Consider the following 25,753-nt stretch of genomic DNA (forward strand, 5'->3'; position numbering starts at 1 on the left):
CACAGGTATCGTGCTATTCACTAATGTGTAGGATGTGCGAACGGAAAAGATAAAAAGATGGGGGGGGTATTTGCACTCCTATCGACTTGAGCACAGCGACCAAATCCTGAAAGGCAGCAATTTATTTCATAAAACAAAGTCCATCTGCCTAAGGGCCTGAGAGACTAAATGCTGGCAGACTGAAACCCTGAGCATTACTGTTAGATGTAAAACGCATGGTCAAGTGTTCCTTCCGATCTGTTTAGATCATATCATTTTGAGGCACTACAACAAGGCAACCTCTGTTGTTCAATCTGGCAAACTTTGTGGGTGCTTCCAAAGGAAACAGGGTGATCTTATGTATAGAAATAAGGAGAACGAAGTCTTATTGTAAAAAGAAGGTTGCCTAAATTCTCACTTTGACCTGTGGAAGGACAAAAACTACATACCTCTATTTGCTCCAGAGTGTCTTGCAGTTTGGAATTCAACTCACTGTGGAAAGAGAGACCATTTTGATCAGTTAAGCAAGGATGACAACAGAGACTTTTGAACGAAATACTAAAAATGTTGAAATAATCAATGTCAGTCCATTCTTCACCATAGGTAAACATTGTCCTCTGTTTACAGAGCAACATAACAAACCACCAAGCACAGTTTAGAGGCATGTTGGAAAACAGAAGCATTCCTTCTCAGAGAAATGTGTGAGACAGCCTTGGAGACAGTGACATTTTGCTCTTTGGAAAAATAGAAATGGCATTGACATTTGAACAGCACAAATGCATTTCCAAACATGGCTTGTTGCTTATTTTGTGCAGCTATAACAAGTCAAATATGATTTGTTAGTGTTAAAGGTGAAGTGTGTAATTGTTTTTGATGTTAAAATACTTTCTCCTAAACTAGTTTCATGTGCAGAGACAACTATAGGCAACCCATTCATAGGTTGTTTCCACCGAAAAGTGTCAATACTGACTCTGTGGAGCTTTGAAAACATTGGCCAGATTGTCTGAGCATCCAGATCAGTCCGACGTAACAACATTTGCTCAACCAATGTGTGCGACCAATGGCAGATGGGGAGAGTGTTCAGGAAACCTGTTTGAAAACAGGCATAATTATAATTAAGACTTGTTGTCCCATTTAATATACTTCAGACTTTTTATAAACATTCATTTAAAAAATATATTTCAAGACTTTTGGACCCACAGGAACAGCACGTCCCCTTTCATACCAACAAGCACAACATAAAAAATTACAGAGTGCACCTTTAAAAAAGCCAGTGCTGAAAAGCAATCTTTGAGCAACATATAAACAGCTACTTTGCCGATGACCAAGAATCACCATGATCCGACAATTAAGAACGACTGCAACTCATTTCACAAGCTAACTCAGCTCGAGAAGAGTCCCATTCCCAGTCCCTGAGGACCAGTGTTGTTTAAAGATTAGACAGAATGCATAAAATTTTAATTAATCTGCCTCTTTCTCTCTATTAATTCCCCATCTCCTCTTTTTCCCTCTCTTTGAAGGCACTCCATGCAAAAGAGGTGTTCAAGCAACCTGTTCCCATTTCTTCCCCTAAGCACTCTCATTTTGCCATAATGCATGATTCTGGGCATGAGGAATAGCTACCTAAATCATTAGCCTTCCTAAAATATTGCCAAAAAAATTTTGATTTGGAAAAACAGCTTTACCGATGGGATTGTTGAGATGCTCTCAAGGGTAAACTTGACTTTCAATTTCTACATGAGTCCCATGAACTATCGCAGTTCCCAGCAAGAAGCAGCTCAAATAAATATGGCCTGATTTGTGGGACTAAATTCAAATTTCATCCATTCCTCAATCGATTGCAAACATGCATTCAGGTCTGGCACTATTGTGAACAATTCAATAATTTCTTGGTGGATTAAAATCACGTCCTACATTTATTTCTCATTGAAATACGTCGCATTCTGAAAATGGGTAGTGAATGCAGTTTCATGTTGACTTGGAGACAATACCAATATGTCAATACAAAAGACAAAAATTTACTTTTCTTTTCAAGAAAATGTGACTTATTTAGTTAATTCTAAACGCTGGCATTAATCCAGTCAGCAATTCTCTACAAACCTTTTAGTTACACTGTTTTCCCATAAAAAGACTTATTTTGTCTTAATGCATGATTCTTGGCATGAGGAGCAGCTACCTAAATCATTTGGCCCAGCTGGAGTGCAGAAGTAGGAGGCTTCTTAAACTGGAATGCTGTTTTTTTTTTTTTTTCTGTTGTAGCAGAAGACCAGCAGGACAGTACACAAAAATCAAGACCATAAGATTTTTTTTTTAATGAATAAAAAAATTCATTAAAAAAAAACTTCAGACACAAGCATTTGAGTGCTGTTTTTTGGAGTTCTTCGCAATTGGGAGACTGCAGCAGCTCGTTGGTCTGCCTCCATCCATCACAGTGGGCTCTAACTCAATGTGGGTCCCGTTCTCTTCGGGCCCCTCAGTAGAACCTCAACATCAAATCCAGCCAATTATTACTTCCGACTTGCTCACGGCTTGTCACTGCTTTGCCTCTTCAAGCCTCTGTGATTCCTTTAGGGAGGCCACATAAAATCACATTTTAATGAGTTTTGATGACAGGATCTGTCGCAAAATAAAAACATTTCAATTCAAACAGTCTCTTATCATTACCATGCCATTAGCCAAGAAAGCGCAGGGAGGAAAGACAAAGACACAAAGCTAACTCTTTCTTCCAGAACATAAATTCTGGGTTGCTAATAGCATGGGGCCGACGGTGTTAGATGTGACTAAATTAAAGGATAAGGCTAGATTTGTGGGCAATGTTTGTAAAAGCAGAGTGTGCTGGGCTGTAAAACCCTGCTGCTGGGCCCTTTCTCTGGCTTGTGTCTCTCAGCAATTAACTCTGCTGTCTCTTCAGAAAACTGAAGCGACCATTACTGCCAGAGATTAGCGCTGATAGAAAGTACCTAACTTGCAGCAGGAAATGGAAACAATTATTTAAAAAAGTATAAAAGATACCCTCAATATCCAAAACAGGTTTATCTGAGAGTGCAGATGTTTGCATTTTGAAAAAGAATTGAAGCAGCAGCCCTGTGTCAGGCATCTTTCTCCATTGACGGATATTTAAAAGTAACTGTGCATTCTGACACTTTTTTGGCAAGCAACATATTTCATTGTATTATTGTATATGTTTGGCCAGTGTCCTATTTTTATTAATTAATTAATTTATGTATGTACAGTTGAAGTCTAAAGCTTTAAATTTTAGTGTTTGTTTTTGTTTGGGGTACTACACTGTTACAGGAAGTACCCCTTATTTTAATCATTAGTTTCCCACCCCCTGTCCCCTCCCAGATTCAGGAAGGCAGGGATGACCTGCCGGCAGATGGGGCGTAAGGCACGCCCTGCACCAGGGAAAGGGGGAGAGATGTACTTCATGCCAGGGAGCATGTAAAGTGAAGTTTACATACATCTTAGCCAAATTAATTTTTCACAATTTCTGACATTTTGTTGTAGGAAACATTCCCTGTCATAGGTCAGTTAGGATCCCAACTGTATTATAAGAATGTGAAATGTCAGAATAATAGTAGAGAGAATTATTTATTTCAGCTTTTATTTCTTTCATCACATTCCCAGTGGGTCAGAAGTTTACATAAAATTTGTTAGTATTTGGTAACATTGCCTTTACATTGTTTAAATTGGGTAAAAGTTTTTGGGTAGCCTTCCATAAGCTTCCCACAATAAGTTTCTGGAATTTTAGCCCATTCCTCCAGACAGAACTGGTGTAACTGAATCAGGTTTTGCTTGCAGACATTTTCAGTTCAGCACACAAATTTTCTTTCACATTGAGGTCACGGCTTTGTGATGGCCACTCCAATAAGTTGACTTTGTTGTCCTTAAACCATTTTGCCACAATTTTGGTGGAATGCTTGGAGTCAGTGTCAATCTGGAAGAGCCATTTGCGACCGAGATTTAACTTCATGGTTGATGTCTTGAGATGCTGCTTCAATATGTCCACATAATTTTCCTTCTTCATAATGCCATCTATTTTGTGAAGTGCACCAGACCCTCCTGCAGCAAAGCAACCTCACAACATGATGCTGCCACCCCCATGCTTCACGGATGGGATGTTATTCTTCAAAAATAACTATGGTCATTATGGCTAAAAAGTTCACATTTTGTTTCATAAGACCAGAGGTAATTTCTCCAAAAAGTAAGATCTTTGTCCCCATGTGCACTTGCAAAATGTAGTCTGGATTTTTTTATGGCAGTTTTGGAGCATTGGCTTCTTCCTTGTTGAGCAGCCTTTCAGATTATGTTATTATAGGACTTGTTATACTGTGGATATAGAAACTTGTCTACCTGTTTCCTCCAGCATCTTCACAAGGTCCTTTGCTGTTGTTCTGAGATTGATTTGCACTTTTAGAACCAAACTATGTTCATATCCAGGTCTCCTTCCTGAGCAGTATGATGGCTGCATGGTCCCATGGTGTTTATACTTTGGTACAGTTGTTTGTACAGATGAATGTGGTACCTTCAGGCATTTGTAAATGACTCCCAAGGCGGAACCAGACTTGTGGAGGTCCGCAATCTGAGGTCTTGGTGGATTTTTTTAGATTTTCCCATGATGTCAAGCAAAGAGGCACTGAGTTTGAAGGTAGGCCTTTAAATACATCCACAGGTACAGCTCCAATTCAGTACACCTCCTATCAGAAGCAAATTGTCTAAAGTCCTGACATAATTTTCTGGAATTTTCCAAGCTACTTAATGGCACAGTTAACTTGTTAAGTGTATGTAAACTTCTGACCCACTGGAATTATGATATAGTCAATTAAAAGTGAAACAATCTGTCTGTAAACAATTGTTGGAAAGATTACTTGTGTTATGCACAAAGTACATGTCCTAAGCGACTTGCCAAAACTATAGTTTGATAATATTAAATATGTGGAGTGGTTAAAAAACAAGTTTTAATCACTTCAACTGTAGGTAGGTATGTATTAGGGATGTGCCATGGTGGTTGACTAAAACAAATACTTTAATGGCGGTGGTTTAAATGGGAGACACAATTCTCAAATTAATTGAGAGATTAATTGAGAGATGCAACTTCTTGGAGAGTACTTTTGAGTTATTCTAGCATGCTGTGCTTAAAAGTGAATAATAGTTAGCAAGCTAACTATTCTCGGGGAGTTAAACCAGTCTGAATCGGGTGGGGGAGGGTGTGATGATGAGGAGGGCATGATGCAAGGCCAGCGCTGAATCAGCTGATCAGCGGGAAAGCGAGATAAAGGGGAGCCAGAGGTGCCAGTTCGAGTGAGAGATGCACGTGGCCACACTGCATGTGTGTCTGTGTTCGTTTTATGTATCCTTGTGTTTTATGTTGTTTTAAGTTAATTTATATCATTAAAGTTTATGTTGACTGTTCAGCTGGTTCCCTCCTCCTCCTTGCCCTTCATTTAATATTTACACAATGTTTAAGGTTAAACTGCTTGATGTCGTGATGTGTACACGTATTTCATTAGCTTTTGAATGCACAGTGAGGACCATCCTGAGACACCCAAGCTTTTTGGTTTACATTGAAGCGTGTCATTCTACATTCGGCTCTGAATTGGAGCGGAATCCCCTGCCACATTCTCGGGGAACAGAAGGGGTCTCCCCGGCCCCTGACAGCGGTTCTCCCTCTCCAGGCAGTCGGCCGGGAGCCCATCTCTGCATCTATTTTAATAAAAAACTTAAACGAAAAGACACAAACACACAAAGGTGTCGGACAGCTGCCCGTAAACGTTCTCTCTCTCTGTCACACCTAGTCCGCAGTAGGCCTTTATCCCTCTCGGAGGCTTGATTAGCCTGATAAGTGTGTATAATCACGACCCGGCCCCGCCCTCCAACCTGTCACAGATAGGCTCTTTAAAGTGTGAACCAGTAAAGGCTTGGGGAATGTGCATGTTCCTGTGGTGCCATCAGCCAAACAGTGATGTGATGACATTCTTTTTTGTTGCTCCAGAGTGATTAAACACATGGCATCAAAAATGATGGAGGTTCCCAAGAGCAAATATGACAGATTTCCAATCACGTACATCCAGAAGGTCCTGCACAAGCCATGCATCTCCAATTGTGATGGTGAGAAGGAATTTTTATTTGTATAGTGCTGTTCACAACACACATAGTTTCAAAGCAGCTTTACAGAAAATCGTGCATTAACAGATAATGAAACTGTAATATCTATAAAGTCTTAAAGTCATCATTGTGTAGTTTGATTAAATATGATAGTAAATTAAAAAATGTTATACAAAATGTACAAAGTAAATAATAATTGTATTTAGAACCCCAGTGAGCAAGCTGAAGTCAACTATGGCATGAAACACAACCTTTAACACAAGAAAAATAACCTTGGGAGAAACCAGGCTCACTGGGGCCAGCTGCCCTCTGGCTAAACTGCATGAATATAATGCCAATATTAGTTATTTATGTGCAGTGAAAATCATGGTTTAAAACGATTAAACCAAGTGTTCAAGGCCAGTGTTTAAACAAAGATTTTGTATGAACTTTATGATTAATGACTAATGTCTTTGAAGTTCATCCTGGATTAACTGCAGAAGTTCACATAGATGCAATTGTCCATAGTTAGTTGGCTGATGAAGGCTTTTGTTGGCAATAAATTGATAGTCTATGTATTAAATTTTAAGAGTGCAGTCCATCATTAGACCAAGGTGATGCAGGCAGAGATCAGTGAGGTGCATTTCAACCAGCAGATCATTTCGGTGAGGTCTATCCCAAGTCCAAGGTTCAGGCAGTGGTATTTGAAGTATCCCATGTCTTATGATTGGAGTTGTCATCAGTTCATCCTCTGAAGTCCATCGTAATAGGCACAATGCTAATGCTAACGATATACCTCCTTCATACAAGAGTACAGGTATCTGCGATGGCTTCAAATTTGCCACTCTTATGGGCAATTTGAATGAATTAAAAAAACAAAAAAAGTTAAATCGTTTCGAAAAATAAGAAATTAGCTTTGGATTTTTGAAGATCATTTGGCAAGACACCAACACCAGCAATACAGCTTTTGATAGGCTCCCTAAAGACAGAATGAGACATATGGCATTGGCCTGCCAAACATTGGAAAATCTGTGGGTTTGCTTTTTATAGAATACCCTGTCAATTACCATTCTGTTCAGTGTGCTAAAACGTTTCGATTAAAAAAAAGGCATGGTGAGACATGGATCTGAATGAGATGAAAGCATAACATGGAATTTCAATCTCAAAGGGTAGAGATTCAAAAAGTTTTACTAAGGAATCAGATTTCCCATTGTGACATTGACAGCAAGTGTATCTAGACTCCCCGGATCTCAGACATTCTATACATCTCTTCTGAAACTCCTGTGTTCTGATTCAGGCAGCACCCCCAGTAAACACATCAATACCCACCTCAATAAACACCCTGTATCTCAGCACCTCAATGCATCCAAATAAACATCTTATATATTTTCGATTCAGGGATAGAAATGAGAAAACTGCAGAGCTATTAACATAAATATACTGAGATTCCATCTAACAGCTTTTATTAACAGAGGTTGCGGCTGTTGGATAGCACTCCACTCTCCTAGAAGAGCCTGCTGAATTGTAAAACAGGTGGATGAGTTTGTAGTCAAAGGGAAATTTTTAGTGTTTCTGCTGGCAGTGGTCCTTTTCAGACACACTCAGTCTTATTAGGAAGCCAGGGGAGGTGACCATGAGCCAAGTTAAAGAGAGATTTTGTAGTAGAGGCATACCACAAATTGTGATGGCCTCCCTGCGAATCATAAGACAAGGCTTCACCTAAGTGGTGATGTCATACATTAGCATTTGTATTGAGGGTGAAACAGTATTGCTGATGGAGATAGACAGAGATGACAATTTAGCCCTCTCTTCAATATTTGTCTGAATTTATTATTTTCTTTGCTTGTGTTTCTACTGTCATATAGAATGTGTAAGATTTGCATAACCAAAAATACTTCTTGATTCTGTCTGCATCACAACTCCAAATCCTCAGCAGATGTTTGAGGTAAAATTACAGCTCTTCAGTCACAGTTTTGTCAAGAACCATTCAACCCAACTCATGAGTAATGCAGAGGCTAACGTCACTCTTCACAGAAATACTTTTTCACCAACCTCATTGCTTGTTAAGAGACTAATTAACTGAAAAACCATACAGGGAAAGGAAAAACAACAAGGACAACTGGCATCACACAACCATTGCTGTTGGATCCTGAAGACTACGTCAATTTCAACGCATTAAAAACCCAGCACGACAAGGCGACAATTCCTCTGACTGTCACTGGCTATTAGAGCAGCAAACACATGAGAGCACATTATGCATCATTACAAGGAGAAGTAAATGAGACAGTAACACATGTGGCGGTCTGACAATCAGCTCCATATTGTCTCTGGCTCACGTATAAAACAGCAGCACATTTATCAAGACAGACTTCATGATTTCTGCTGCAGCAATGACGGTGTCTTATGTAAAATAATTTATGCATCAAATCTAGCCTACATAATCTCACCCAATGAAATCAAAATAAGAGTTTTGTGGTTTTTAGTCCTTGTCTATTAGCTTTGAAGCCATCTGTATGATGGTGTCCTTCTATAAGTTGAAACAATTCACATTTAGCAGATAATTCTCACATTTAAAACCTAGTCTTTCCCTTCTGAGAAATGGACTCAAAAATGATCCAATCAAATCCTCTTTTGAATGAAAATGTCCCTCCCCTGCAACCAACCAGCATGTAGCAAATCATGGTACATGGCTGTTAAGCTTATTCGCGATAAAAAAAAAATTGGATGAACCATTTAATATGTCACGCCCAAAACGTCCTGTTTCAATAGGAATACATCAACACAGGACAGAAAACAGTGTGTCAATCAATTTCATGGGGATTTTAATTGTCGCAGAGGAGAGTGTAAAATCCGACAGAGAAAATATCTGGCTCTTTTAGTAGTCTTGCAGCATTCAAGGTAGAAAAAGAATTGGAAAAGAATGGAGAGAGGGACACTTCCAATAAAAAATGTAAATAATAAAATAAAATAAAAATTAAAAAAAAGCGCACAATACATCAATACCTGGTCTGGAAACATAAATTCCTGAATTTGTTTTCCACACTAGATTCAAAGGGCGAGAAATGAATTGGTCCAAACAGGAGGAAATCACATTTGGGCAGGCTTCCATGTACTTGCACATGCACGGATATCTCTGTGTGCAGAGTGGGCTGGCTGGAGGATGATCAAATATCAATAACTTCCTATGCCAACTAGAACCGAGCAGCAATGCAGTCTCGTGCAGAGTAAAACAGGCCGGGAAAGAAAGAGTGAAAGTTAGAAAAATTACAGCATCCTTTCACATCCTTTTCCCAATGAACCCTCCCCCTCTTAGGCTGCATCATAATGAGATAATGACATTCCATTAGTGTGGGTGGTGGTATATTGATCACTGTACAGCAAACAGTTGTATATATTCAAGCATCATATTCGCTGACGAAACTTCACAAGTTTTTTAAGCATCACATTCTTCAAGCCAACTTGAGAACATCTTGTGAAATAAAAGCTGTGCAATGCACTTAGGTGACAATATAACTGAATCTCTGATACTGCTATTGTAGTACAAGCAATCATTTCTGTTCCCAAAGAGTGGAAGTAAAAAAGACACGTAAAAACACCATGGGACCATGCAGCCATCATACCGCTGAGGAAGGAGACACATTCTGTCTCCTAGAGATGAATGTAGTTTGGTGCGAAAAGTGCAAATAAAAATTTAACAAATTGAACTGTTTAGCCATAATGACCATCGTTATGTTTGAAGGAAAAAGGGTGAGGCTTGCAAGCCGAAGAATAACATCCCAACCATGAAGCATGAGGGTGGCAGTATCATGTTGTGGGGGTGATGTGCTGCAGGAGGGACTGGTGCACTTCACAAAACCGATGGCATCAGGAGGAAGGACAATTATGTGGATATATTGAAGCAACATCTCAAGACATCAGCCAGGAAGTTAAAGCTTGGTTGCAAATGGGTCTTCCAAATGGACAATGACCCCAAGCATAACTCCAAAGTTGTGGCAAAATGGCTTAAGGACAACAAAGTCAAGGTATTACAGTGGCCATCACAAAGCCCTGACCTCAATCCAATAGAAAACTAGTGTGAAGGACTGAAAAAGTGTGTGAGCAAGGAGGCCTACAAACCTGACTCAGAATACACCAGCTTCGTCTGGAGGAATGGGCCAAAATTCCAGAAACGTACTGTGAGAAGCTTGTGGAAGGCTACCCAAAATATCGGCCAATTAAAATGTTATTTGCCTTTTCACCACCTTATTTAACATGTCTGCAAAATCCACTATCAGCCGACCTATAGTCAATATACTGCGTTTCTATGAATGCACATCGTAAGGAAACTGTTTTCAGACACTGCCCAACATTGGCAAAAACCAGTAACTATGCAAACACTTATTGGTAGCTACTGTAATTTCTGAGCAATAAATCTGAACATAGTTGAACCAAAACCCATCTGCATAGGTTTGATGACAGATCCGATTTCAGTTTTATCTCAATTTGAACAAAACGTATAGTTATTAATTTTTTCATCTGCATGGTGGAACAGACTTCCAAGACACCGCTATTTCATACCTAATGATCTAAAACAAATTCAAATGAATATGTACAACAATGCTTATTTCTAGGTATAAATGGAATTATAAGTTGGAAAAAACTTGACATTTCTAAATTAATTTACTTGTCCCAACAGCACGTTCAGACATCCAGTTTGCACCAACTGTTAAACCATGTGTACAAGATTGTACAATATTATGGGAAGTGAAAGATACATCTAAACTGCCTTCATAAAATCATCAGATTAAGGTATTTTAACAGGCAAGACATTTTGCAAATATGGGATTTGGATGTACGTTGATGACTTACTACCAGTACTGGGTAAGTTACTCTAAAAAGTAATTAATTACTAACTACTAATTACTACATCTACAGCATAATTATATTACTGTACTAATTACTCTGTCTGAAAGGTAATTGCATTTCTTATTACTTCCTTAAACACTTATCAACCTCAACCAGATGAAAAATACAAGGATAGACATGAAACTGTTCTTTTAATTCTTTCAAATAAATCATATCAATTATTCATGAACTGGACAAAGAATTTAAGGGGGCAGCGTTAAATTAGAAAACATATATTTTAACATTAGACATTACATTTCGATTTTAAATTCACTGTTATATATAGAATTGTTCTAGAGTCTATACGGTATTTAATGCCATTACATCAGAGTAACTTATTAAATGGCTGAAAAATTAAGAGTAATCTCTTACTTTTTTCAATGGAAAAAGTAATTTAAATACAGTAATTAATTACATAGTAATGCATCACACCCAAAACTGATTTCTACCTACATCTATTTTCTGCAAAGGAAGCATTTTTAAGGTTTCAGACTGTGCAAACCTTACAACATTCATAAGATAAACATCACAAGATGTGTCAAGTTGTATATGATATTATCATACTTATTATGAAGCTTAATGCTAATCCTAAGGACAGATACTATATTTCAATTACTATGTACTAAAATTGCTCATTATGAAGAGCTGAAACAAAAATATAGCATTTATTTTTTAATTCAAAAATTCAAATAAATCCCATTATATTCAAGGGCATATTACTTAATTAGTGAGTTCTAGGCACTGGATCACTAATCAATTAAGTGAACAGTTCTCTACAAACCTTATACAGTTGTAGTGCTTGAAAGTGCTGGCGGCATTCTGGCATTCTAAACACAACTGGATGGCACCTGCATAGTCTTCCTCCTGTAAAATGAAACGGTGACATTTTATATTAATAATGAGCTAATGGTTTAATGAATGCCATTACATTGCTTATGTGGTAATATTATCTTCCAATGAGACAATTAAATTCATTTTACATGAGTAATTTGAATTTAGAGGACATAAACAGACTAAACATTATAATTAGTAGGGTTGGGAGATTGGAACCAAAAGATTTTCATGACATTCAGTCAGTTAATGTTTATTTAATGCCTGCATTCTTCCGCCTCCGTACTAAAATACTCTGACAGTGTTTCTTACACTGCTACTGGACCTACAGTACCACTGCAAAATAAATTGTGTTTTAGTGTTTAGCTTTTAGCTGATCTTAATTGTGAGCTTACAGTCTGAACTGAATGTAAATGAGACTGGGCACAGTGTTGTATTTGCAAACAACTGAGCCAGCTCTTTTAATGCATAGGTTAAATTGATTCATAAATGTATTCTAAAATGAGCCTTTAACGGCTCACCTACTGAATTACCATGTGACTTACATACTGAACCACAAATCATTTATTTTGGTCATATCAGATAAGAAATGAACAATAACAATAAAAACTTTACTGTGTTATGCATACTTAAGGTTTGTGAGGGTTACATCATTGTAATTACTGAATAGTTGTTTCTATAACAAGGTTTATCCTACTTAAACACATATTATTATTATTTTGTAATACATTTTCTTATTTTTATATGTTAATAAAAAAAGCATTGTTTTGATATTGTTCGATATTTCTGTTTAATACATACATAGTAAAAAAAAAAAAACAATTATATGGTGCTTCTTCACAATGCTAAAGAGAAGTAGAGGGTATGAGAAACATCTCAGTCTAAAGCATCTTTGTCCAACTAATACACATACTGTACAGTTGTGTTTGAGTTCTCTAGTCTCTGCCGCCATTGGTGTATGAATGTGTGTGTGAATGGGTGAATGTGTCACAGTGTAAAGCACTTTGAATACCGTTAAGGTTAAAAAGGCGCTATATAAGTGCAGACCATTTTACCATAGTGGTCCTTCTTTAAATATTGGGTGTATTTGAGCTCTGCATATTTAAATAGATAACTGGATCAACTTACCTCCAGCATCTCTCTTAGTCTGACATCAGTTCTTTGCTGTAAAAGACAGAGAAGGAAAGATGGCCTGTGAGACTGGGCAGTAGAAAATGAACTCTTTATAGAGAATTGCTCTTTTGAGCCATTAACCATGCTGATGTAGTGATTACCAGAGTCTTTATGGTCCTCAAAGACTTCAGCAATCCTGTTAACAGCTGTCGGCGTCTCTGATTGGACAGCAGTCCCAGACTGGCTTCTGTGAAGTCCTCTTTAGCGGAACGAAGTTGCCTGGAAGCAGAACAGAATAACAGATTCAGCCCTATTCTATTGCTTATGGAAATACCAAACTGATTACCAAAATTGGCACTTTACACAAATATGATGAAATATATTTTTACAAAAGTTTTTTTTATTACATTTTTTTATTATTAAAAAGGCACTAAACTTGTGTTTTAGGACTTTACTATATGTAAGGTGGATTATTTTTATCTAACATAAGCATTCTAAATGTCTATATGTGCCCTTCAAATAGTGATTTTGTCCTGTCCCATCTCAAAGGTCTTGAGCTTCTCGACTTTATATCCAACAGTTTGTCTGTCTATTTAATGTTAACTTTTTATGAGCATAACTTAAAAATAATAAAATCCAAGAATGTGTTCAAATATGAAACATTTTTATTTTTTAACTGTAATTAAACATCCCAAATTTTGGGGGCAAGGTTACAAACATTGGAACACTCATTTAAAATGAATGGAAAATAAAATGGCTCATATAATATTTAGTACACCGCCTAAAGTTAAATATCAAAATGTTCTGGTCAAGGTTAACCATGTCGTTTCACTGACATTTTGTTAAAAGACTTTCAGGTCCTGTTTTGCATCCTATTCATGGAAAGTGCCAAGAACAGTTTCTGGTATTTATAGAGATAAATGTTCTCTGACCTTCGTGCATTTATGCAGATGACTGCAGCCAGCTGCAGGTTGGTCTGTAGAGATGTCACTCTCTCAAGCTCCTACAACACAACATTGATTTTCAAGTTGTTTACAGAATTTTTCCTGAACATTAAACAAGAGTTACTTTGAAACCCTTTGAAGTAAACACTAATATCGAGACATTGGGCACAACCTTCCTTCCAAATAGCTGCCTGCATATTAGCTCACATGGGCCACATTCACATAGCAGCAGAATATGGTTGTCAGACCTGTTTTGAGTGCTTAATACGGTTACAATCACACACAGGACGGTTATTTACAAGTGTGACAACCGCATTCTATACCTGAACTGACACCCACAAATTTTCAGGTCTCACAACCGCATTCTCAGCAAACCTGTGCTGTGTGAATGGAACCGTACTGGACAACTAGTTTTTAGTTAAGTCATGTACAGTGAGAGACATGCTGCACTGTACACGCATGTGTCTTGTGCGTTTCATGTGGGGTTTTGTTAACGCACAGATATGAAGAAATGAGCTGCGTGTCATCCGAAGATTCAACCGCTGTTTTCCGCTGACTGCTCACGGTGTGAGCTGAATGACACAAAAGCTGCGCTCTACACACAGTTAAAAAGCATTCAAAGCCGCTGTCGGTTAATTATGATCTGATGGATGAACTTGCACCTCAAATGGACTCATTTATTTAATAGTGTGTTGGCAATTGTGAACAGACATGCCGGTGTTACTGACGTCACCATTTTTTAGTCATTGTGGTTACAGTTGTTAGAATACGGTTGTGACTTAATTTGATCTTCGGTCAACTGTTAAACACATGGAAGGTGTGAGGTCAAGAGGATGTCTGTGTTAAATAAACATGTCTAATAAACTGAGCTGTGGCATTCCAGTAGAATATCTGTATCAGTGAGACAGGGAGCTTCTAAAGTGCCCTTGGATTTGCCCTTGCTAGAATAGGATGCTGGCCGAGCCATAGCCCCTCTGAGTCATAGACTCCTCAAGGGATCCAGTCAACTTCTGAGCTTAAACAAGAATAGTTCACAGTTTCGAAGAAGCTCAGCCTCTACTGGCATGATTCGAGGTTCAGAAAAATCTTTTGGTATTAAGTTTCGACTGAAACAGACAGAAGAAAAACAACTGGCGACAGCAGCAATGAATTAAAATCTCATCTACCTTCCCACACAAATTCGTAGACATTTGTCTTAGTTCACTGATAACCCAGCACCCTCAGTTCCAGTCAACTGTTCAGATGTGCATCTGGGCTTCCAGAGAACTGAAGCGTAGTCAAGCTTACTCTCCCTAGTTTGCTCTACTAAATTGTACACATTGTAGGCCTCAGGAAATTAAAACAAATTGTAGTTTTGTAGATTTTAGTCTGTGTCTGTTAACTTTGACACCATCTATATCTGTACTTCTAAGAGTTGAAAAATAAAACAATATTTATCAGATAAACACATTTAAAATTTACAGTCTTTGCTTTCCAGGAAAACCAAAAAACTGATGATTCCTTTTGCCATTGCCACTTCATCTTACACTTATTGTCTAATCAAATGTTCTTTAAAATGTCCCTCCCTAGTAGCAAACAATGGCTGTGATCTAACTAAATCTGACTCGCTAGGGGTTGTTGGGAACCCTAGGTGAGGGAATATATATATATATATATATATATATATATATACACACACACACACACACACACACATACACACTGGCACCAAATGTGATGTACAGATGTATAGATTTTGCTCTTATGGAAAGAAAGTTACTTTAATTCACCAAAGTGGAAATCAACTGATCACAAATTACAGTCAGGACATTACTGATGTAAAAAAAACAGCACCATCACTATTTAAAAAAAAAAAAAAAAAATTTTTGATCAAATATAGACAGGCCCCATTTCCAGCAGCCATCACTCAAACACCTTATCCTTGAGTAATCACGCTAATGGCTCATTTGGTCCTAGAAAATCACTTGGCATTATATCAAACACAGCTAACACATGTTCTCAGCTGACAGCTTCATTGAATTCTACCAGCTATATATCATATATATATATATATATAAAAAAAAAAAAAGCTTCAACGTACACAAAGATGAAAAATTTACTGTGTGTTGGACCAGATGTATAATCTTTGTTTTTGATTCTGATGTCCAGTTATATAGCATCTTAATAAAACAAGCAAAATTGCAACCACATGTAGTTTGCATATCTCACTATTTCTATTGAACAGAGTTGACCATGCTGTAATACCAGTGTGTAATAGCAGTCTGCTCTAGAGAATGTAGCCACTCTTAAATATTCCACCTCTACCAGGGTCCACAACTGATGAACTTAAAATGTTTTTTTGAGCAATTACACTTGCTAAATGAAGATGGAATGTGTGAAATGACTAAAAACAAAAACTGGACTGAGACATGCAATGCCATTCCAGACCATTCTGGCCCAATTTAACCCCTGTTCCCTGTGCCTTGGAAATACGAACACAGAAAAGAAAACTGGGCTTGTCAAGCAAGTCCTTGGAGTCTTTTAGTTTCCAATGTTACAGAAAGAAAGAAAAAAGAAAACAGACCGCAGCTAAAAATCTCATCAACCAACCCACACAAATTAGTCAGACTCATTTGACTTATTAGTTCAATGATAAACTGCATCCTCAGTTTCATTCAATGAGGCAAGTATAAGACATTTATTTAACTACACAAGTTCGAAAATGTGAAAGAGCGCAATTAACACAGCACAATTACATGTTGCATTCTCAACATTTGTGCAATGGGTGCTATCAACCTTTTTACCTGGGGGTCTTACTGGGGAAATGGATGTGGGTGCAACTTCCACCTGAAGTCTTTTTATAGCATTCACTAGCTTCGGCTGCAGTCATTTTAGACCCGGTTTACGACTGGTATTAATCACAAATGGTCAGTGCTTAATATAGTTGTAAAACTTTTTGTGATTGAATCACAAATAACACATGCGTCCCGGGCAGCAGTGAAGCACCACCTCTCTCACATGTCAATCAACCACTATGCCAAACAAATGTTTAAACTTGCGTACGGATTTAAAAATAAATAACCGTCCAATCCCAAGAACTTCATAGCTCTTCATCAGTGTGTCTGATCTCAACATGCAGGGTGACAAGATGACAAGCAAATACATCTGAAGCTGAACTAACAGAGGTACTCAGCTAAAACAATGTATAATTTTGCTCGAAATATTGCGTTTGTGCATAGATTAAATTTACTTCACATCTGGGAGAAACAGTGTGCTGGTTTTGTTTGCTCTTTCTTTGTCATTTATGGCTTTTTTTGTAGTTTATTATCATTCAGTAACACACTGACATAGTGATTGATGTATGTCATCATGAAATCAGACATGCTCTCCTCGAAATCCCAACACCACAAAGAATGAATGAACAGACGTATGTTGTAACAACAACAGTGTTTACTTGATAATGGAAGTAACACCCACATTTCATACTAAGCATCACTGAACATCAGCGTGAGCTGTCCACTTCTGCAACAAATTCTCTCTTTTAAGTCAAATATTGTTATGGCCAAGCAACAGTTTGAAAATAATATTGCTGAGCCAGTAAGTTAAAGTTAATATATTTATAGCAACTTCCTAGAATGATAACACATCCAGTTTAATGGCACAGACTTTTTAATGTAACTATATTGCCCCCTTGTGTACTGAGGTTTATTACTGCCACAGTAACGCAAGAACACGCGTTCAGCATGTCCAAACGGACCGCATGGTGGCAATGCATTTGCCAAGAGCTTGCATATGCATACTTGCATAAAGTATGTTTCTGGCCTTAGCCTACTTGCAGATCTTTGGATGTTGAGCCATTTATGGGACGATGTGGCATAGTCAACAAAAATCTGGGTCGGTAACTTAATGATTGAAGGTTTAAACCCAGCAAAGCAGAATCCATAGGCATCATCATTGTGCTTTCAAGCAAGATAATATGAGCAAGCCCAGGTTGTTCCAGGGTGTTGTGCCTGTATTTACTTAAGTACATTGTATGATAGTTTGGATAAAAGTATCCGCTAAATGATTAACTGCATAGCAAGAAGGTAATAGAGAGAAAGACAATTTCTGTGATGTGATGCACCTCTGTTTGACTATTTCATTTTGGGCACAGAACAAGATGTATCACAATATCCAGAAGAAATAGAGAGACTGTAATATACTGTAGCTCAAAAGCAAGGCTGAAATCCCATCTTATCTCTGAACGGCTCAGAACAGACACAAACTGCTGAGGTGTAAAATGGCTTGTGGTAAAGCACCTACAGGCTTATAGGAAGTAAAAGCTCTTCAAAAAGGAGGAACACAAATAAACATCCTTTACTTCTCTCTACATCCAGACCCTTTTAGGAGTCAATGTCAGTTGTTTAAGTCAGCAAGGGTTTAAAAATAGTACTTGTGTGACCCCTGGCTCCTGCTCTTTGCTTAAGTATTAAAAAAAACGAATTTTAAACAACACAGAGTGGGTTTTCCTAAAACTGTTGTCCTCTGGTATCTTTTGATGAAGGTTACACTGGTAAATGTGTACTCTTTTTGGGGCTACAAGAAGCTTCATGGGGCTATAAATAGTTAAAAAATATTTATTTCAGTGATTTTGTTTTCCTAATTCAGGAAGCATTTTCAGTGTTGTTTAAAAGCCTCATAGATGGCATGAAATATGTCACTGTCTGCCTCAATAATGTAAGATGAATCCCTAATGCTTTTTGTGGTGCCTACAATGAATCTAAGGGCAATTTACAGTGACATAATTGTTAGTAGTAATCTTTAAACGTTGGTTCCACTGTCCATTTCAGAATCTGTGATTTAGGTCAGAAGATAAATATCTTCATTTCTTCTTGGATGGATAGAGGTGGAATGCTTGAAATGTGCAAGGTGTAACTTCTGCACCACTAAAATCTACAAACAAAATAATCTTGGATAAAATTACACACGTCACCTTTAAATATTATACAACAACATGCTATTAAATGTTTGAGAATTAAGTAAAGAACCGGTTATAGAAAAAAAAAAGGTTTGAGGATGAGAGCATTAAGGTTAATGGTACAGACAACAACTGTGCCATTAGCAAGGTTACGGAGACCATCTAGGCAAGGGTCTGGCTAATGCTCCCAGGAAAAGCGCAAATGGCAAGGAAGAGGCCACATTTAGGTCACAGAATGACACTATAATACTGTTTGTTTGTTTTCCTCAAAAGAATGAAAAATGACAGTCAGAAAGATGTCCCTACATAACTAAATGTGGTCTGCCGATGACAAACTAGGGTTTCCCCATCATTCATCTTGTAAGGTGACGCCAAATGTATTTTCTTTTGCTTAGCAATTCAAATATATGTTTAGAGGCACTGCTGGTGTTCCATAGCTGTTATGAATTTCCATTTCATCTATCCCACCCCTCAACACACATACACAAATTGGGTTGGACAGCATATCTTTAGGCACAGCACATGAGATATTTTGCTTGGTGGGCTATTGCCCAGCAAGACACATACAGCTGAATTCCAAAGGGACAAGAAAACAGTCGTGATTTTCTCCAAGCAGAAAAGAAAGTGTCTCTTCTTCAACCACCCACTCGAGCCATAAATTATGATTTAAAATACGGAAATTAATATGCATTCTTAAGGCTTTTGTCCCATAATCTCATTTTGAACGACAAAAGGCATGGGGAGAGAACTCAATTTGGCACTCTGATGTTAAAAACTATTGCCAAGAGACCCAGCAGAAAAGATCAATAATGGTCCCTATCAATTACTTGGCCAATTGCAAGGGTGGTTTTGCTTTTATACAACAGTTCTGTAAACAAGAATTTATAATCATGTAACTTACATTTTATAAACAATATGGCCAGTTTTTCTGTTTCTTTTTGCTCAGCCAATGAAAATAGTTCCTAAAGAAGATCAATCATTGCATGACACCAAGCAACACAGCTGTCAGCTAGCAAACAAATATCCACAAAGAGGCAAAGAAAACACGAGTCCAAATGTTATTATCCTAATATCAGCGCTGTTGGAACACTGCTCGTCCAATTATAAATTAACTATTTGTTATATTACACCATTTATTTGAGTTCTTTTACTTTAATGTGATTTAATGAATCACAGCCATGCTGATAATCAAGTCCAACAATAATCTGGTTTATGTGAGTTTTTTTCAAAAATCATTCAGTCAATCAAACTTGGAGAATCCCCCACCCCCCTCAACTTCACCCGCCCATCACTGTCACAGTAGAATCCGAATACACCAAACGACAATGCAACAGGCACAAGGTGGAAATCCTGGCTTTTCAACATCAAAGCTCAGCGTGTCGAGATGTGAATACCTTCAAAAGACATTTCAAAGTGATCCAAAGTGATCTATTTCAAAGAGATTCAAAGTGATGTTTAAGGATGAGAGAAATATGACCAGAGGCAAGCGGACAAAGAGCCTCAGCTCTTTCTTCTACTTCGGCTTTGATCCCAAATCGCAGGAAAATCATTTGAGTTAAAAACACACAGTATCTTTAGCCTTTCCATCAGTCACATCATCTGCGAAACACAACACACTCTCATATGCATGCTACATTTTATCACAATGTAACTAGAGCTGGTCATTTATACAGATTTCACAATTTGATTCCAATTTACAAGCTTTCTGATTTTGACTCAATATTGATTCATATGGGTATATTTCAGATATAATGTCCATGTTTCTTGCATATGACAGAAATTCTCTCCCAGCTAATGCGGTTAATCATACAGGGGACCTTGTAACTAGGTACATTGTAATTATATATATATATATTTTTTTTTTGTTTTGTTTTGTTTTTGGTCACATTTTAGCTTTTCAAAAATGTATAAACCTATAAATAAATATGATTTTATATTGCAAATTTTGATATATGCTCATTGTTTAAAGCATCATTTATACTACTGAGCAGAATTTACATTGATTTGTAGAGCGTGTACTAAAAATCGGTTATGTCTCTTTAAGAAAACCGGTCTGTTCTGTAAAGAGCGTCTGTAAATTAGCACATATTAACAAGAGAGGATTCCAATGGTTTCTTTTAATAATCTGTGTTATATGTATTGAATATTTATTTATTTATAAAAAATTTTTTGATCCAACAATTGACTATAAAGAACAGAAAGGGTTTTAAAAAAGACATTATTCAATGCAAATGGATTGCATGGATCTCGTCATTGGACACGCATTGGACACGGAACGAGTCCAACCACACATTTACTCTTAACACGCTGTGAAAGGATGCTGAACAACTTCTTAGCCAATACAACTCAATCACTGGTGAGTGAAATCTGAACATTTATCTGCCAGTGGATAATAACAGACAGTTTTAGTCGTATAATGTGAACTTCAGTCTCATATGCAAGTGATTTACTCTTCATAATAATATGAAGACAATCTCTCTATATTCTTTTTTGACTTCCGAATAAAATTCACTAAAAAATTATTCACAATAAGACCACACAATAATGTGTAATAATGAAGTAAATATGGTTACTATGATTTGTTAACTTGAAGACAAAGATGCTTGCATCTTAGTATTTATCAAACATGTAACTGGAGAAACATAATGTGTTAATAAACCTTTGATTGTTTTCCTTGCACAATGGCATGTATCTCTATTAAAAGGGAACTGGCCGGGAGCCAGATGTTAATTGGACCCATCCTGCAAACCCAATTTTCCTGGCAAATTGTGCCATAGCTAAACCGGATGTGACAGATTGCTTACCTTAACATAGGATGGCTGTTTTTCCAAGATGAGGTCTGCCACTCTTCTAGATACCTGTAAGATAAGAACACAAGCAAAAGGTTAACATCTGTTCAACATGTCCATGCAAGACAGTTTAATCTGTTTGTGCATTGAAAGGCATAGTTCACCCAAAAAAGAAAATGTCATCATTATTATTCACCATCAACTTTTATGACTTTATTCAGTTTCTGTGGAACACACTATAAAAGGAGCAGTAAGTTAGTATGTTTGTCTCAGTCACCATTCTCTTTCATTTTATGTGGGGGAAAAAATAAAATTGAAAGTGAATGGTGACTGAGACTAACAAACTCCATTACACCAACTTTTGTGTCCCATGGAATAAAATAAATTATTTTCTTTTTTTTTTGGTGATGTACTGTAACCCTTATTGGTAACACGTGTGGGTGAGAAGATAAAATAATCTATTCCACAACCACATTGCTGTAAAATAAGATCTTCTGGGCAATGTTCATTTTACACAATCAATCTAGGTTTGTTTAAGGAGGGTTAAGAAATTACTTTTTCGATTTGAAACAGGGAAAGCTAGATCTCATTGAATGATTTCGCTTTAAACTCTTTGAGGAAGTTAACACTCAAGTCTTCAATGACATTTAAGTGAAAAATAAACAAATATGATGTTTAAGTTGTGTAATAAAAAGGTAAATAGATAAATGAATAGAATAAATACATAATAAATACAAAATATAGAAAAACAGTATATATAATTATTTGTAAATAAATAAAACACAAATATAAAAAATAGTTCCCCTTGTTGTTTCCTTTTTCCTTTAGTTAAAATAATTTTTTTCACCAAAGTAAGGACCCTTTGTTTCTATTTTTTAGGTTGCAGCCACAATATTTGTTTCAGAACTGAACTTGTTTCAGTTTTTTCACTTTTCCTTTTACTACCCAGGTAGATTTTTATAGTTCTCAGTTCAGTTCACCTCTCTATAATCCACAGTTTTGAGATGAAGGTGGTGAAAATCTATCACTCATGTTCTAATATTGCAATTCATACTGATATTGCCACAATTCATTTTCAATTTAAACAGGGTTACACGGAACTATTCCATTAATTTCACATTTTAATCAGTTGAGGTATTAGTTCAAGCTCAAAATAGAAAAGGGAAAACAACAAATGTCTTTACGTGTCCTTCAAATCAGCAACAACAACTTCGTAATAATGTAATAAGTTTTTTTGCCACATTCAAATGTCCAGAGGGTGATAATGGCTTAACAGAATGTCAGACAGTAAATCTAAAGCATGCTGTGGCACGCTCAGATCGATATGTGCACCACACGGTGAGGCGGTTGGGACAGACGGGTGGCATGGCTGTGAATTGCCGGTGTGACAGGGAGAGCTGAACATAAGACAGACTCAGCTGAGCAGTGGCGTATGTAAACAGAACCCACTGAGTGAAAAGATGAGACTGACTGGCAGGAGAGGTGTGTGTGGACGTATGGGTCATAAAGACACCTGGACATTTTCGAGAGCACCTCAGTTTGTGACCCATTTCTTTAAGCTACATTTTCTTCACATCACAGCTATGATTTAAATCAACAATCTAAGGAGAAAATGGAACAGTACAGTGTTATTAATGCAGAAGCAACCTGTAATTTATTTACTGAATGAGCAAAGGAATTTTCACATTGTGCACAGATGACCAAAAGAGATCTCAACTCAGGAGAAGGGCTTATGATTTTGACAAAGCTCATTGCTCCACCCATCATTTAATAATTTCCATATAAGACCCCAGAGAGAGGCCAAAATGAGAAAACCAGTTATGAGGAGACTATCCAGTGTAGTACAAACTGAGAACAGAGCCTCTAAAAATACAGTGCCAGAGAAGGAGTGGTTGGCATATGTTGGATCACACTCTGTCAAACTTGTAATTTCACAGAGATAAACTGAACATGATGACAACCAGCACAGCAGTCTGTCAGCACGGCACAGCACCTGTCGTATGTCTTCCAGCAACGGTTATTATAGTTTTGAAAATTTAACTATTCCTTGTTGGACACAGAGCCTGTTCTGCTGCTGCTGCCAGCGATCATGGCCACGGAGACCATTCCCCTGCCGCTGCCAGCGGTTGTGGCTACGGAGCCTGTACCCTTGCCACTGCATGCGTCCACGGAGGCCACCCTCCTCCAGCTGCCAGCGCTCACAGTTATGGAGGCCACCCCCCTGCTGGTGTCAGCGCTCGCTGCCACAGAGGCCATCCCCTTGCCGCTGCCAGCACTAGCGGTTACGGAGGCTGTCCCCTGTCGGACCCCTCACCTGCCATAGCCGCCCACTCAGACCAGTGTTCAGCGGCTGCCTCTCTGTCTGTCCAGTGTTCTGCGGTAACTGCCCTGTCTGTCCAGAATTCAAAGGCTGCAGCCACTCAGCCCAACTGTCCAACGGCCTGCGCTCCTCAACCTGACTGGCCTGTCCTCTGCGGCCATCCCCCAGACAGTCCAGTATTCCCTGCTAGTCACCCACACCATAGTCTAGATCCCAGCGGCCGCCATTCAGTCTGTCCAGCCCTCAGGGACCTCTGCTCAGTCTGCCAGTTCTCAGCAGTCGTTACTCACCTAACCTGCTGCACAGTGGTGTCCACTTACCTCACCCACTGTGCAGTGGCCACTGCTGACCTCACCATTCCTCCTGTGGCCAGAGTGCCAGTCCAAATCCTAGCAGCTGATAAAAACCCTTTCCTGTCCCCAGCAGCCACCGCTCGTTCTGTCCAATATCCCACGGCCGTCAATGAACACGGCCAGATTCTAGCGGAAGCCAACGTTCTTGCCCTGTCCCCAGCCACTGCTCTGCCTGTCCGGTCCCTAGCAGTCACCATTATCTCTGACCTCACCCCTGTTCCAGAGTGGCCTGTCCAGACCCCAGCTGCAGCCACTCACACTGTTCACTTCCTGGCAGCAACTACTCGGACTGTCCATTCCCCAGCGATTACCCCTTAGCCCATCTGCTGCCCATTGGCTGTCCTGGCTTCTAAAACCTCTAGTCCCCAGCTCCCCTGAACTTTGAGCCCTCTGAGTTGTTACTCTTCTCACCATCTTTCTAGTGGCCATTACTGGCCTCACTCATTGCCCAGTAGTCATCCTAACCTCAAAGCCATCTGAGTCCACAGCTGCTCTGGCCCTAGTGTCCCCGATTACCTAGTCATCATTTACCTTCAACAAGACTGCACACAAGACTTTCACCTACTGTTGCACTTGTGTACATGGTAGTATGACAATAAAGTGATTTGATTTGATTCATTTCATTCCAAACTCATATGGCATTTTTGTAGATATTAGGCTGAATATTAGCCTCGTCACCATTCACTTTCATTGCATCTTTATCCATACAATAAAAGTGAATGGTGATGGAGACTAAACTTTCTGCCATCTCCTTTTAGGTTCCACGAAAGCCAGAAAATCACGAGGGTGAGTAAATAATGACAGAATTTTCATTTTTGGGTGAAATATCCCTTTCCGAAAATTATATTTCATTCATTGTGATTTTTGTCTTAATAACAGTTTTAGTTAACGCTAATAAACCTTGCTACGTGGAGCAGACTGTGCGTAATTCCGGCCTGGGTAATAATACTAATTAAAAATCTATTAAACAGCTTGCACCAGTGCAGTAAACAGCCAGCAGTCTTCTCAAGTGTTTCAACGAATCCAAATTATACTTCCAGGAACTGTGTTAAAACCCATACACACTTATTCCCCCTTATTTTCCAATTACATAATTTTCTTAGAACACAAGCAAACATTAGTAAATTTATAATTAATTATTTTCATTTTACCTAATGTCTACAGGCAACAACTCCCTTCCAGCCATCTAATAAGCATAAAACAGCATTATGTTTAATTAGGATTGAGAGAAAAGGCTTCATTAACCAGAGAAGGGGCCAAGTGCACGCAAAGTTTCCGCAACAATCAAAGACTAACGTGATATCCGTTGGGCCCATGTAAATACAGCTTTAGTCATATCGAAAGTTAATCGATTCAGATTCAAAACCAGATTAAAATAAACATTAAAAGTATGTGGGGTTGCTCGATTATCGGCCTGGCTGAGAATCGGATCTGATATTCATAATGGTCCTAATTATTGGAATCGTTATTTTGTCTGATCTGACTGGCGATACATTTTAAAATGTGCTCCGTTGCTCTGA

General features: G+C 38.2%; 1 protein-coding gene across 1 annotated transcript in view; it reads right to left on the reverse strand.

Annotated features, from left to right (window-relative positions):
• The window catches only part of LOC127650657 (syndetin-like), a 199,768-nt gene that overhangs the window by 150,361 nt on the left and 23,654 nt on the right, over positions 1-25,753 (reverse strand). Inside the window, exons 5-10 of the mRNA XM_052136228.1 lie at positions 21,576-21,629; positions 13,824-13,894; positions 13,053-13,170; positions 12,907-12,942; positions 11,729-11,811; positions 429-471 (exon numbers count right to left, since the gene is read on the reverse strand). Of these exons, the coding sequence (XP_051992188.1) occupies positions 429-471; positions 11,729-11,811; positions 12,907-12,942; positions 13,053-13,170; positions 13,824-13,894; positions 21,576-21,629 (405 nt within the window). The remainder of the gene's footprint in view (positions 1-428; positions 472-11,728; positions 11,812-12,906; positions 12,943-13,052; positions 13,171-13,823; positions 13,895-21,575; positions 21,630-25,753) is intronic.

The sequence above is a fragment of the Xyrauchen texanus genome, chromosome 10 (genome assembly GCF_025860055.1).
Source record: "Xyrauchen texanus isolate HMW12.3.18 chromosome 10, RBS_HiC_50CHRs, whole genome shotgun sequence".
NCBI lineage: Eukaryota > Metazoa > Chordata > Actinopteri > Cypriniformes > Catostomidae > Xyrauchen > Xyrauchen texanus.